Here is a 15,112-nt window from a genome sequence, read left to right as displayed (position 1 = left end):
GATCTTTAGTCATTTCCTCTTATTGTGACATTTCATGCTGGAAAAAATTCAAGTTGCCTGCTGACTCACACTTCTGTCTGCCCTGTGTAATTCTATGGTTAGCCTTGAATGTAGATCTCTCAGATGTTCTTTGTATTTCTAATTATAAATATTGAAGAATTTTATTTTATTCTTTCCCAATTATGTATAATAGAGAATTAATTTATACCAATAGATGTGGAAAGCTAAGCTTCTAGTACAATATCTGATTATACTATACCACTATTAATAAATTGTTTAAAAGATTTTTCTTTAAAAACACTGTTTTAGAGCACTCCAAAACCAAGCACAATTTTCTTTAGGAAAGTATTTTATTTTTGTGTCTCAACAGATGAAATTCATAACCTTGTTTTCTGATAAGACAATTTAGACATACAAATTAGTTACAACAATGTGCTTATCAGCTCTCCCCCCTCCCCCCTGAATTTAAAGCAACTGACAATTTTGAAGGACAACAAGACAATAGGGCTTAGCTAAACAATATGGCAATTAAAAACGGCCCTCTAAGAAATAATTACAATAGTTGTTGAAAGAGCTTGTCCTTTGAGCAAAACATTCTGTATGAAAAGAATCATCGTGAAATGAGGAGGGTTATCACTTCCCTTCCAGTAAAAGAGAGAAGAAGATGTGTGTGAAAACAATGGCACAGAAATCTGGGGAGTCAGACTAAAAACAACAGAAAACCCTAGGCAATAAATTTCTCCAATAAAATGCATCCCCTTGAAGATATCAATTTATACTTTTGTTTCATATTGAAATCACTTTCCCTGACCCCCAACACCTGGAAGTGAATCAATTTATTATCCTTTGTTAAGATGAATAATTTTTCCAAATCATTTCTCTCTCAGAGAGAGGGGGCCTGATCAAATTCACACAGAGGTCATATTGAAGCTAACGACGGTCAATGCCATTTTAGATTCTTTTTGTAAAGGGAGTAGACCTATCCTGGCAGGCCTGGGACTTATAGGGGAAGTAGTTTTCATCTTCACTGACTTTATTGAGTGACTCTAAATCCTTTGTAGCACCTTTGTAATAGCCCCCAATTCTACATACCATTCCCTTATGTTTTCACAGTAAGCCTCACAGCACCCTTGAGAGGTAGGTAGTGTTATGGTTGTTCTGAGAGATAGGGATGCAGAGATATTAAATAGCTTGCCCATAAAGAATCATGAATGCAGAGACGAGTCCCAAGGGCTCTTACTCCAGATCTTCTGTCTTTTCAGTACTTATTTATTCTGACTCCCTGAGAGTGAATCATTAAAGCAGGTCCTGTGAGCCAGTTAGTGCCTGGTCAGTTGGACATTGAGGCCCATCTCTAAGCCACATGATTTGGATGATAGAATGAGACGGTGGTTGTGATCAGTATGGAAGCCAAAGAAGTTGATTTGGAGAAATGCAGGATTAATAATGTACATTGTACACAGTTCAATAATGTACTTGCTGAAGTCCTGTTAGCTTACTATGATGATAGATTTCACATGATTAGATGGGTGAATGAATCAAAGGAGACTGATGACTGAAAACATTAATTTTCTGTTTCTTAAAAAAATGTGGAGAAATTTAGATCTAGCTTCTAATTAAGAATGAAGACTAAGTATACTTCTAAATTTTCTGTATGTATTTGAAATAGTACTGAAAGCATTTAAAAAGACACAGACATTTAGAATAATTTTTATGTGTATTTAATACTTGGAATTCAAACCATGAAGAAAATTATTAGAGGCAGTGTCACATATATTTGATCATCATCCATCAATACCATCCACTTTCCTTCAGTATGATTGTGTATGCCCATTTTATCATTTGAAAAAGTTGTATTTTCCAGTTCTTATCAAATCTATTCTGAAAACACCTCGAACTAACACAAAGTACTCTTCTCTTGGCTCACAAGTCAGGTACTTTCCATTTTTATCAATTTTTTTCACTTTAGAAGACTAAGGAAAGAAAACTGCTGCTGAGTGTAGAAACCACCTCTACATCAACATCAGCAAATTTCTTATAGCAGGGCCATAGAAGGCTCTTGAGACCACTGGAAGTAGAGACAAGAAAATACTCCAGGTATTGCTGAAATAAAAGAGCTTATATAATTCTAGATGGTGCATCTGACTTGAAATATCTTTGCATTTTTACGTTTTTCCATGATAAGTGAAATTGATTCTCAATAGGACATTTGAACTGATAAACAGCGGGGGTGAAAAAAAAATGGAAGTAATGTTATGGATGTGTGTGTGTGTACATGCGCTTGCGCACATGTGCTTGTGTGTGTGTGTGTTTAAATATGTGTTTAAATTTCATGAGAGCCCTGAATGTATGTAATAGAAATAACCTATTAGTCTTTTGTACATTCAGCTAATAGCCCGTGGCTAAAGGAATAGATCAAACTGAGCAAGTTAGAACTATGCTATGGCTCTTGCATGTTTGATTTTCTATCCTTCAAAGTGTATGATTAGTGATGCTGCAGTTAGAAAATTTTGTGTAAATGTTATTTGATATTATTTCTATTTTTGAGCAGTATCTGGTAAGTAGACTTATCTCCAATATAACAATAAGCAGAATCATTCAATTTAGCCAATATAAATCCTTTGCAATCACATATGCTTGAGTCTTCCATGCAAAGACAGAGGTGTGTGCTGGTTTTTGTAGTTTATCTTCTAGGTTTTACCTTTCAGACCCTAAGTCCTTAGTGACTGAGTTCTGGTCTTAGTTTTACATATGCAACTTGAGCAGACTACTAAGAATTTTTATTTCATATATTTTCCATCTGCCTTTTCTTTCCTTTATCTTTATCCAGGTGGTTGTTATTTATAGATATAATAATGCATTATATTATTATATCTATAAGTATAATATTAAAATACATGAACTAGTTTAAAAACATGTACTGTATAGATAAATTTATTGACATTTCTCAACATTGATTTAAACAGTTAATAGTACTGTAGAATGGAACAAGGTATAGCTCTAACAAGGAATTTTTCCTCTCAATCTAAGTTTTTTGATTGAGGGTCATCATTTTTGCATTTACTTATGAGATAAGATAAGGCACTAGAGTTGCAAGCCCTAGAAGCCAGTGTTTTCAAAATTTCTACCAGTGACAGAATTCTTAGGTTAATTTCCTTTCCAGAATTCCATTAAGGTTTTTTCAATTTCTTCCCTAATTTGGTCTTATTCCACAATAATCATCACATCCCATGTCTTATCTCTGTCAATGAGGTAATTAGGAAAAGAAAATTGGGTTCTATAATAAACTTATCTGCCTTAAAGGGAGTAGCAGAACTCATAACTTTATTTCAACTATATTAAATGATAGAAAAACATTAAGAGTCAGATAGATTGAGCAGTGTGCCCAAGGGAAATGGGGATAAAAACCAACAACCCCTCAATGCCTGTACATTTGATATCCAAAACTATGATGGATTTCTAAATTTATGAATCATTGCATGTCCAGAATGACTTTATAAGTACAGAACCAGAAGCGAGGCTCATGAAGTAAAAGTTTGTTTAGCTTTTTCATGAAAATTTCACTCCATTGTATTATCTTCTTTCCACTGGTTAAGAACTTGTTTAAGAGCAAGTTTTGAGCTATTGATTCCATTTTATCCCTGATTAGTGAACTTATTTGACTACCTAACTTGTGACATATTATTTGGCAGAGATATTTTCCCACCATAGTAAAAACAATATAGTTTTTAAACTATAAAATTTTTGTTTTAAAAATTTTGAAAATTTTTGTTTCAGTCATTCTAGTTAAGTAATACTCCATGAAAATTCAGTTCAGAGATCTAGTTTATTTCTTTGAGAAATACTCAATGAAAAAAATTCAGTGTCAGAGTTGGCATTCCCCCAGTCTTCAAGGAGAAGGAAATTACTCTCTGATAGAAAGTTTCAAAAGTTTCAGAAGTCAAGGATAGTAAATGGGTCTTTTGTAAATTTCTTGCTAACATCTCATAATTTTGAGTCTTTGCTGCCTCCAGAAAGTAAATCTCAAGTACTCATCATCTATCAATATGGTTTTCAGGTACAATTCCTGTCAACTTTCTCCTTTCTCCTCCACTTACCCCCTCTTCACTGGAAGGCATATCCAATACTTGCTTCTGTGACTAATTCAAATGAATTTGAGATCATTTTGCAAGTGATGTAAAAGTTATCTTCACTAGAGTATCATTGTAATGTGCTTAACATTACCTGCATTTGGAATCCACAGCTCATTATGGTTGCTTGGTCATTTTTGTGTAAGAGGATCCAGTGAACTTGGTTTCTGAACCCTCCAAGTGGTCTCTACTCACCCTGGCGTCAGAATCAGATTTCACCGACTTTTCTTTGAATGGAAATTATTTGTTGATTATGTTTGATCTAATAACAGTACTAAAGCAAATTAAGCAATGTGATATTCCTGGACTCATACAACCTACCTCTTCCAGTAAGAATATCTTCTAATACATGACTTCAATTGTCTTTTACCATATGTTATTTAATTATACCCCAATGTATTTCATGGAGATGTCTGATGCTTAAGCCCTTCACATCAATAAGGAACACATGTTTTCTTAACTTATTTTACATGTTAATAAAATAAGTTAACTTGTTTTCAAAAACATGCCCAATAACAAAAAAATAATAGTAAATGAGACACAAGTATAAATTTATGCTTTTGTCATTAGTACTAATTTTTTGAAAATAAAAACAAGTAATCAGGCAGTTAAAAATTTTGTTGGTTGTTTGTTAGTTGTTTCCAATTATGGAATATTCCCAGACTATTTTGATAAAAGACATTAAAGAACACAGACACACATCCCCCCCCAAACCTCCTGCTCAAGCTTATCAACTTTTAAAACAGTTACATTTAACCACATAAAAAAATCAAACCACCCTCCCCACATATTTATATATGTATATATAAACAATAGTTTTAAAATTATAATTTGGAGCATTCCACATTAAGTGAAAAAAAGAAGAGGATAATTCCCTTTTTATAAAGGAACTTATGTGTGGTACATCTGATTTTATATCTGAGGAGGAAAATTTTTTCTCCCAAATCTCCCAGATAATTCTATCTGATTATCACATAGATGTATATGTATATAGATCAATTTGTTTCTGGACATACATTGTCATAAAGATTGGAAGAAATTTTTAATTAAAATTATTTTGGGAGAATTTCATTTTACAATTATCAATCTAATGAGTCTCTATAATTAAGTGGTATTGTAGATAATATCATATTGTACTGGACACTAAAGATACTAAAGCAATTTAGAATAGGAGATGTGCAACAAAAAATGAAGAAAAGTTACATGGAAAGTATATTTCTTCTTTTCCCCCCACTTGGAACAGAAAACTTGGATTTTTACTCTGACCTAATTTTACTATGGAAAGTTATCTTTCAAACTTCATTTGAATTAATACAGTTAACCAATTTAGTAGAATTTAAATTTGCATTTTTGTTGTCTCCTAATGGCTATTTTGCATATTAAAGGTAATGCCTTCCTTAAAATATGCAGTACCCTCTTGATTATGCCAGCTCTCTGCTCATTCTGCTAAGGCTATAAATAAAGCTTCTATTTAAGGCTGGCATTATATCAACCCACCTGCTTTTAGAAGGGAGAAAAAAACAGAATCACTCAACCTGCAGATTGCTGTCAGCTTGTGATTATGTGAATGGTAAGTCTTAACTTTTAAAGTCTTAAGGGAGATAGGTTTCTTTTTTCTTTTTTTTCTTTTTTTTTTTTTTTTTTAGCAATTCGCAGTTCAACAATTACCCACAAATTTCGGAGTACCAATGAAACAAGACATTCCTGGAGGGATCATTCATTGGTGAGGTATGGTGTATCTGGGACATGACAGTGGGAAAATAAACTGAAGAAAGGGCAGCCATTTCAATTGTGATTCCAGGAAATGGAGAAGGAATGTGGAAGAATATGGCCATTTTCTTCTCTGTGGGCTCTTTGGGGAATTGGCAGTTCCTGCTTTTCCCTGCTTTGTCTTTCCATTTTCCAGGGCTGTAACTCACATTGTAGTCCCAGAATATGGGGGTAAAGGGAGAGAGAAGAGACGTTGCAATTGAAGGGAAATCTGGGTGCACAGGTAACCTTCTCTTGCTCAGATTTCCATATTTTGAAAGAGAAATACCATTAGCTCCAGATTTATTACCAAAAAATTAACATTAAAAAATTTGTTACTAACTTGTCTTTTCCCTGCAATTGTTTTATTCTAAGCAACCTCTTGAAGAGCTCACATTAGATGAGCAGTTTCTGTTTTTTGACATTTTTAATTGAAAACTTGCAGCTACATTCACAGCTCCCTAGACAAATGGACTGAAGCCATAGCACAGCGGGTAGGGAGTTTGCCTCACATGCAGCTGACTCAGATTTGATTCCTCTGTCCCTCTCAGAGAGCCCGACAAGCTACCGAGAGTATCCCGCCCGCATGGCCGAGCTTGGCAGAGCCTGGCAAGCTACCCATGGTGTGTTCTATATGCCAAAAACAGTAACAAGTCCCACAATGGAGACTTTACTGGTGCCTGCTCAAGCAAATCGATGAACAATGGGATGACAGTGCTACAGTACAGTGCTACAGACAAATGAATAAGATTTGAAAACTTGCCATTAATAGTTGTTTGAAAATGTGGTCAAGTTAGGGAAATTTTGCAAGTCAAGATGTCCTTTTGTCCTAGTTTTCATTAGGCAATTCAGATAACTATCATCACAAGTCAGCTGTCATTTTGATTTTGAACACTTGCACTGTAGAACTGTCCTTTCCATGTGTTCATACTTTTGCTGGAGTGAGAATGAGAAAAGTCTCTTGGGGAATATCTTTTATAGTTGTAAAGGGGAGTGGTTTTGAGTGTAGGTAAATGTTTGCCGAAGAAAGTAGAAGAAAGTCCCTTTGTTGTCTAACTGGATCATGTAGTTCTAAAATTAACATGTGAAGTACAGGTTACTTCACTACTCAAGGTTTTTCACACAGAACAAACAAAATAAGTCCAAAACTCCTCAGTCAGAAATTAATGTGGATTTCATTTGAAATGAGTTTATAAAACCAAAGGTCAAAAGTCATTGAACTAAACAGGCACATGATGTAATAGATTCTAGGACCTGAGTCCCAGTGATAAAGATGATACATCTTTTAGAAACTAAGTACAACTAAGAATGAATGGCTTTGGCCCAAAGGTTTTATTACTAGGTTTATGTGCCACAAAATCCATTTGAAATTGTTTATATATGATACATAAAGGTGTCAGGACATAGGGAATAGGAATTAAAAAGGATGCTCATGACAATTAAAGAAGGGTATACTTTCTCATTTTTCCTGGGAATAACTATAAAACTCAGTAATAAAGAAAATATGATTAAAATGAATCCAAGTATCTTCTCCCAACCATTCTTTAAGCTTTTGATATGTATTTTTGTTGCATACCAGCTTTCTAAACTGAAAATATGTTTATACTTTCCTAGAAAATTGCAAGAAATATTCAGTGTTGTTGGATAGCTTCTAAGCACAATCCCTGAAGTGAAACTGATGTCTCAACATAGAGATGAAGGGAGACACTAGAAGAGTAAATTAATCTACACGGAACCCTGCTCAGTGATTATACTTCAAGATCACATACTTATTTTTGTATCTTCTAATACATAAATGTATTTGTTCCTACTTGAGTTATAGGGAAAATATTCCTTGAAGGTGGAAAAATTCTTTTTTTTTTAAAGTATTGAGTGTAACTTCTAGGCCCTGAATACTGGGGAAAATATAATATTTGACAGAAAATAATAATAAACTATCCAACTTAATAACTGTAGGGCAGATTCGAATGCCTCTGTATTGCTAGAGTTATTGGTAATCAGAAAAATTTCTGGGGAATAAACAAAATTGAATTTCTGACAAAAAGTCCTTGAAAATTATCAGGTACATGTTCAATTGTTGAGAATATTAATAAAGCTCTTAATTATAAATTTAATGCAAATCAAGTTTTACGAAGTGAGTAATAAAAGAATTTAGAAAAGTTGAAGTTCTTGCCAGGAACATACTAGGGCACATCTTATGGTGAGTTATTCTCTAACAATATACATTTCAGGTATTTACAGAAATGGATGAACTGAGATAATTAGCATTTTAGTCAACTAAAACCTTTTGCAAGATTTAGTGCATTGAAAGAATAAATGTTTATCTGAAAAGTTTTAATGTACACATTCAGTGACCTGGTCAACACACAATTCTTGGCCAAACAATTGTATTTTCTTTTAAGATGATTTGAGAAAAATCATTTTGGAAAAAGATGTCTTAGAGATGACTAGTAAGGGTAGATTTGGCCTATGTGCTAGTATAAGTTGTTATTCTATACCATGATCTGGCTTGATCTAATCAAGAGGTAACCTAAAGCCATAAATAAAAAATTCCATTATGAAAAATTAATTTATAGTTCCAGAGATGAGATACAGTGAAACATGAGATCTATACTGATAGAATATAAAAAAAATGCCATTAAATTACCTGTAAGTCCATTACTGTGCTATTTCCCATAAAAAGGTGAAAATTCTCCCCAAATACTTGGTCACTATATTTTTAATGTATTCACTTAAAATGGTGGGTAAATATCTTGTAATCTATAGAACTCCAAGTGAAATAGTGGCTTTACTATTTCTTATTAAGTACATTGAGTTGAGGATGTTTCAGAAGAATCATGAATCTCTTCTCAAAACACTGAGTCTTAGAAGAGTGCTATTTTATAACATTTTGACTAAGTTGGTCTATGGAACACTGGTTTTTAAAGCTATCAGCAGTAACATTATGAAAAAACATGCTACATGCTCAAATAAGCAAGAGAAACAAGCAAAAATGTAAGAGAAACACCACGGTAAACATTAAATAGGGTTTTTGCTTACAGGATTTTTCTGATTTATTAGGCTCAGATTGTGAACTTCAAAACCTGGTTATGTAAATCAGCATTTTGTTGAATTTACTACTCTTTGGGACTCCATTCCTTTCTGAGATGAATGCTTAAATAACTATTGTTCTGTGAACCAGGATATGGCAACCCCTTAAGTACAATCTGCTAATGGAATAAAAACTGAAATTTGGAAATAAAACTTTTCATGGGTGAGATAACTTTAATTTCATATAACTGATTTGTTTTTGGTAAATTTTTATTTTGAAAGAAATTAAACATAAGTAGTTGGAAATAGAAAGCCCTTTTATTTATTGCTCTATTTTTCTTTTATATTTGTGTTAGATAATCCTACCTGCTTATGATGTTGCAAAATTAAGACAATCTATCTACTGTAAACTTTTTGGAGACTTCACTTTAACTTTCTTTTTCTTCTTTAAATTAGAAGAACCTGGTGTTATTTCTGAAATTTGAAAGACCCCATTGCATTTGTGCACAAATTGGAATTGTGATAAAAAGTATGTAAAGCAGGTCTTGTTTTGTATTGTTAGGTATAAATAAGGTGAAGGCTACACATGAGAAATTAATTTCTAAAACATCTATGATAATCATTGCAAGAGTCAAATAGACAGTTTTTCAACCTTTTCATTTCACTTTCTATTCCCTATTAATGGGTTATTATTATGCTGCTAGTTAATTTAAAAAAAATTCTGGACCATCAAGTTTTCTATTGGGATAAATTAAATTTTATTGAAGTTCTTAAAAGAGTAAAAGAGTAAAAGAAGGGTGAGCTTTATGCATATCTTGTCAAAAGACAAATGCTTGAATCTTTCTGTTCCAACATTCATGTCCTCCAAATGAGAGGGCTTATTTCAGATATCACTTGAAATGTGGAAAGTACTGAAACTTCTGTTTGTGTGCTGATTAAATATATCACAGTAAGAGTGAATATGGGTGTCGAGTAAATACGCTCTTTAGTCAATACTTTATATGCTTTGAAAACAATTCCTTCAACATTTAGTTAAATGAAATTATTTCATTTGACCAGATCAGTGGTGGGAAGGGCATGATGCCACTTTTTAAAACTATAATTAGTTTTTGGCCCACACCCAGCTGTGCTCAAGGTTTTCTCTTGGCTCTGTGCTCAGAGGACCTTATGTGGTGGTGGGTACTGAACCCCATTGGCCTCATGCCAGACAACTGCCCTAAGGGCTTTACTATCTCTTTGGCCCATAAAACTATAATCTTTTGAATAACAATAATTAGTATAAGTTGAATTGGGAAAATATTCTAGTTTCAGAAGGATAAACGTGTCTGCACAATTTGCAAATTATAGGGGGTAATCTTTTTCCTCACTGGAGAGAAAAAAATGTCAGCCTTTTCCACTTTGTTTCTCTTCACCTCTTTAAAAGCAAGACAGATGCAGGTTGTCTAAACAAGATAAATGAACAAAAACAGCCAATGTTTATTTGGTAAGAAAGTAGGGAGAAACTCTAAAGTAGCCCCTTCAGGCTAATACTGTGTGTTCAGTGCTGAACAGACAACATCAGAGTGGCAGTAGCTGGATCTTTCCTTTGGCAACAATTCAGCCATCAACTTTTATCAAATTTTAAACAGGTCCTTAGTCACATTAACATCATGTTGTGCATGAATCACCCTGGTTTGTGTTAGCATCTAAGAAGAATTGTTTTTATCCAGAAAATGTTTAAATATCTGACTTCTTGATCTTGACAACAAGGTGAATATTACCCTATATGCATTTATAACAAGTATAGCTTCTTCCGTTTTCTATGAAACCATTATTCACAACTGGTAAAAAGAAAATCAAGTTCTTGATAAATGAACCACTTTCATTATTAACACCTACCTTGCATTTTTCAGGTACTACCAGTGGCACACCCACCTTCTGGAGAAACCAAGGGCTTTGTTACAGTAAACTGGTCCAATGTGATATCACAAGTATAAAAAATATTCCATTCTGTATCAAAACTAGGCACATGCCTTTATTTATAGTAACAGAAGTTAACAGAGTAGAGCAGTTTTGCCTTGGGTCCTTTTTCTTGGCATCCTACATCAGACAATTGCATCTTTCAACATGTCTCTGCCCAAAACTCCAGGGATCTAGACTCAAGGTTATTGTATGCAAAGGAAGGTGAAATCACACTTGGATCTATATTGGTGAGTAACTAAAAGCACAACCTCTCATTCATATTGCTTTAAAACATATACAGCATATATGTTTAAAAAAAAAAGGAAAGGATATATTTTGGGGGGTGTGTGATACTGAATCAACATGGTATGATGCAAGGCTTTTAACAAATGATAATCATAGATATAAATTTTTCTGTAGAGTATGTTTTAGACAAATGTGTCTTTTTAAATATGTAAATCCTACATTGTAGGTTGTTCTTTTTATATTTTCTTTTGTTTTTGCAGTGGTAGAAAATGTTGAATAATTGTCCATGAGCATGAGCCAAAGGTTCAGGTTCATTACTGAGATCCCCAGAATGCCAATATTTGCAATGCAAACAATTAGTATCCCACTGTGTGGAGCGCTCTGACACATGTCTGCCTGCCTCTAGGTGGAGAGTCTCCATAAGAAGTCCTCCTGTTTCCAAGGACCCTGCTTTGACACAGGGGCAGCTTCTCCAAGCTGCCTTTTCACTTGCAATTCACTGCGCCAGACTGTCTTGATGGTTACCCACCGTGACACAGAAACCATCCTCTGAGTGGTAGACCCTCAGATCATTTTCATGTTGAACCTCCTGGGTCCAGCCACCTCCCCTTCCACAACAGCACCGTTGTTCTTTCGCGGCACGTACTCAAGGTCAATGCTGTTTTTGTGCTTGCCTTTCCCTCGGCTCCACACAAAAAGGAGGAGAAAACAAAATAAAACCACTCCCAGGAATGTGAAACAGCCCATGGCTGTCGACACCAGTATTGTTTTAAGGTCCAGGGAAAAGGTATTGGCATTCGTGCCATTGGAAGTGGTGTCATTGGAGTCGGTCATGTACATAGGGGTCCTGTTGGCGTAAAGGAAGCGGTCGGAAGTGAATCCTTTCACAGTTAAGGAGGCCGTGTAGGTGTCGTTTCCAGCAGCGTTGCTGGCGATGCAAATGTACATCCCACTGTCTTGATCTTGAACGAAGCGGATTTCCAAGGTGCCATCGCCCAGCACCGTAGCTCTTCCATTGGACTTGGTGGTGATAAAACGCCTCCGAGGTGTCACCCAGGATATCACAGGTTGGGGGTCTCCATCCGCATTGCATTCCAGCTGGACTGTTTGTCCTTCATCCACCAGCAGATGCTGCAGTTTCTTTTCACGGATTTTGGGTTTTTTGCAGGTGAAGTAAAAAGACAGGGCGGTGCTATGGAAATCCTTGAACGATCTTTCACGGATGGTGTCTGGGCCGGCACACATGGGTTGTTGGCCCCCGAACTGCAGAGTGGGGTGCCGCTGCAGGATCCAGAGGAGACGGCAGTCACAGGCCAGAGGGTTGTTATTAATGCTCAGGACCTCCAAAGCCCTAGGGGAGGAGAAGACATTCTCTTCCAGAGTTTCCAGTAGATTCTGGGACACATTGAGCACTCGAAGGAAACGGAGCCCTTGGAAGGAGTGAGGCTCAATGGTACGGAGCTGGGCCCCCACGATGTGAAGCTCCTGCAGGCGGATCAGGTCAGAGAACATGCCTGCTTCGATAGTGCTGATGGGGTTGTAGGAGAGGTTCAGGTGGGTGAGATACACCAGGTGTTTGAAGGCAAGGAAGGGCACGGTGGACAGGTTGGTGTTGGTGATGGAGAGAGATGTTAGGTTGAGACCGTAAAGGCTATTGGCAGGCATCATATCTAGTAAAGGCCAATAGTCAATCTCTAGGTGTTTCAGGTGGAACAGTCTCTTAAAGGCATACACGGGCATATTGTTGATATTGAGATGCTTCAGATGCAGGCTGATGAGGCTGCGGAGGTGAGAAAGGGCTTCTGTTGGTACGGCTGTTAGGTTGCATTTCTCCAGGGTGAGCTGCTCCAAGCTCAGCAGCCCACTGAAGGCCCTGTGTGATATATAAACCAAATCATTGTCCCCCACTTCTAGAGACTTTAGGTTATGCAGATCCTGGAACATGTAGTCCAGCAATATGACAATCTTATTCTCACTAATGTCAAGCTTGGTGAGGTTGGATAGCCCCGTGAATACCCCCAATGGGACCAACTTCAGGCGATTGCCCTTTAGTCGTAGGGACCGAAGATTAAAGAGATTGTTAAATGCTCCTGGTTCTACATTGGCGATGATGTTGTCACTCAGGTCTATCTCCTCGAGTAGAGGATAGGATATGAACTCTTCAGGGTTCACACTCTTCAGTCTGTTTTTGCTGAGGTCCAATATTTTGGTCTCTATAGGAATGCCCTCTGGGATAGCAATCAACCGCCTTCGGTGGCAGCTAACGGATTTGTTCTGGGCAGAACATTCGCAGCGAGCAGGGCAGCCAATGGTGGATCCCATGAAGACTAACACCACAGCCAGACCCAGGTATGGCTGCCAACATGATATGGCCGTGTGAAGCATGACTCCACCTCTTAGTCTATATCTTGGTCAGGAGCCTGCAGGAAAAGGGGCAAAAAGAGGAATAAGAGTTTTTAGTTAGGATCTTTTGGTAAAGGAATAAATAATGCAGGGAGAACATGGAGAGAGACTGGATTTTGAATTACACTGATGTGCACATAAACCTGTGAGCTGCCATTATCAGCTTATGAGATCTTGATAAGTAACTTACCTCCCTGCACTTCAGTTTTCTTGGCTATAAAGTGGGATATTTTGACAACTACAAAGAGACTAAGGCAGTATCTTGGAATAGCCTGTCAGGTCAAACAAAATATACTCTATACAGTACTTTATTTTAATCCCAGATGACAGTAACAAAAACTCGTAGCTAAGAGGAAAACTATTAAGTTTGAATCAGTGTCTGTATCTTTAATATTTGGAAAATCCTCTGTCCAAAATGGAGCTCACTAAAGTTTCATTCAACATCAAATACTTAGGTTAAACATATATATATAAAAGATATATACAATGCAAAATATTGGAACGTTTTTTCTTTCCACGTAAATTTTTAATTAAAATCTTAATTTTAGTCTTCATGTCTCTTTATAGTTCAGTACATCTTGATAAATAGGTTTTATTCATGGTAAATTAAAAGGTCTACCACATCTCTTTTAATTATAGACATGAGCAAAATAAAGACATATAAGAGTTGTGATAATAAAATTTATGTTTAATATATATAAAAAACAACTATACTGCTATATTCCCATTCCTCTAAGTCTATTAATTCTGCTAAGACTATTTTCAGATCAACATAATAAGTATCGGTGTACTTAAAACAGACATGTTTAGTTGTAGTGGTCTGTAAAGGTCATTCTTAAACTTTCTATCAATCATTGAGAGATGTGAGCTAAAATTTTATTATCAATGTGGACTTTTAAAATTAGCATCAATACCACTTTTTTTTTGTTTTTGCTTTTTGGGTCACATCCGGCAATGCACAGGGGTTACTCTTGGCCCGTGCACTCAGGAATTACTCCTGGTGGTGCTCGAGAGAACATATGGGATGCTGGGAATCAAACTTGGGTCAGCCTCGTGCAAGGCAAATGCCCTACCCACTGTGCTATCGCTCCAGCCCTGATATGCCACTTCCTTTAATTTATTTTATCTTTTAGTTTTGGAGGCCATATTTTGGTTTCAGTTATCTGTATAACTACATTGGAAAAATATCTATCCAAATTCTTTGCTAATTTTTTGGATAGATTTATCTCATTATCAACATATTTATATACATCTTTCTTCCTCTAAAGATTTCAATATCCAATTTAAATATCCCAGTTGATTAGATTGATAATATTGATAATATTTACCTGCAGCAAATTATCAATTGCTTTTTAGCAAAATATTTCCATTTGAAAGTTTAAGCCTGTACTCCACCATCCATATTAGAGGTTTTAGGAAAGGCATGGAAACAATGGCGGACATTGAGTAATTTGGGGAATAAAGTAGTTTAGGATGGTTGGATCAAAGCCAGGAGGGAAAATAGAGAAAAGATTTTGAAGAGGTAATTAGGAGAACGATTTACAAGAGGCTTGTAAACTGTGATAAGCTGTTTGTACTTTATCTTGAGGGCAATGACACACGATTAAATTGTT

The 15,112-nt window shown here is 35.8% G+C and overlaps 1 protein-coding gene across 8 annotated transcripts in view; it reads right to left on the bottom strand.

Annotated features, from left to right (window-relative positions):
- Positions 1-338: 338 nt before the first annotated feature.
- The window catches only part of LINGO2 (leucine rich repeat and Ig domain containing 2), a 1,273,527-nt gene continuing 1,258,753 nt past the window's right edge, over positions 339-15,112 (bottom strand). For all 8 annotated transcript variants that reach the window (XM_055140388.1, XM_055140505.1, XM_055140570.1 and 5 more), the window contains one exon: positions 339-13,516. In XM_055140388.1, the coding sequence (XP_054996363.1) occupies positions 11,661-13,481 (1,821 nt within the window). In that variant the 5' untranslated portion in view covers positions 13,482-13,516 and the 3' untranslated portion in view covers positions 339-11,660. The remainder of the gene's footprint in view (positions 13,517-15,112) is intronic.

The sequence above is a fragment of the Sorex araneus genome, chromosome 1, assembly GCF_027595985.1.
Source record: "Sorex araneus isolate mSorAra2 chromosome 1, mSorAra2.pri, whole genome shotgun sequence".
Taxonomy (NCBI): Eukaryota; Metazoa; Chordata; class Mammalia; order Eulipotyphla; family Soricidae; genus Sorex; species Sorex araneus.
This window is presented reverse-complemented; position numbering and strand designations above follow the sequence as displayed.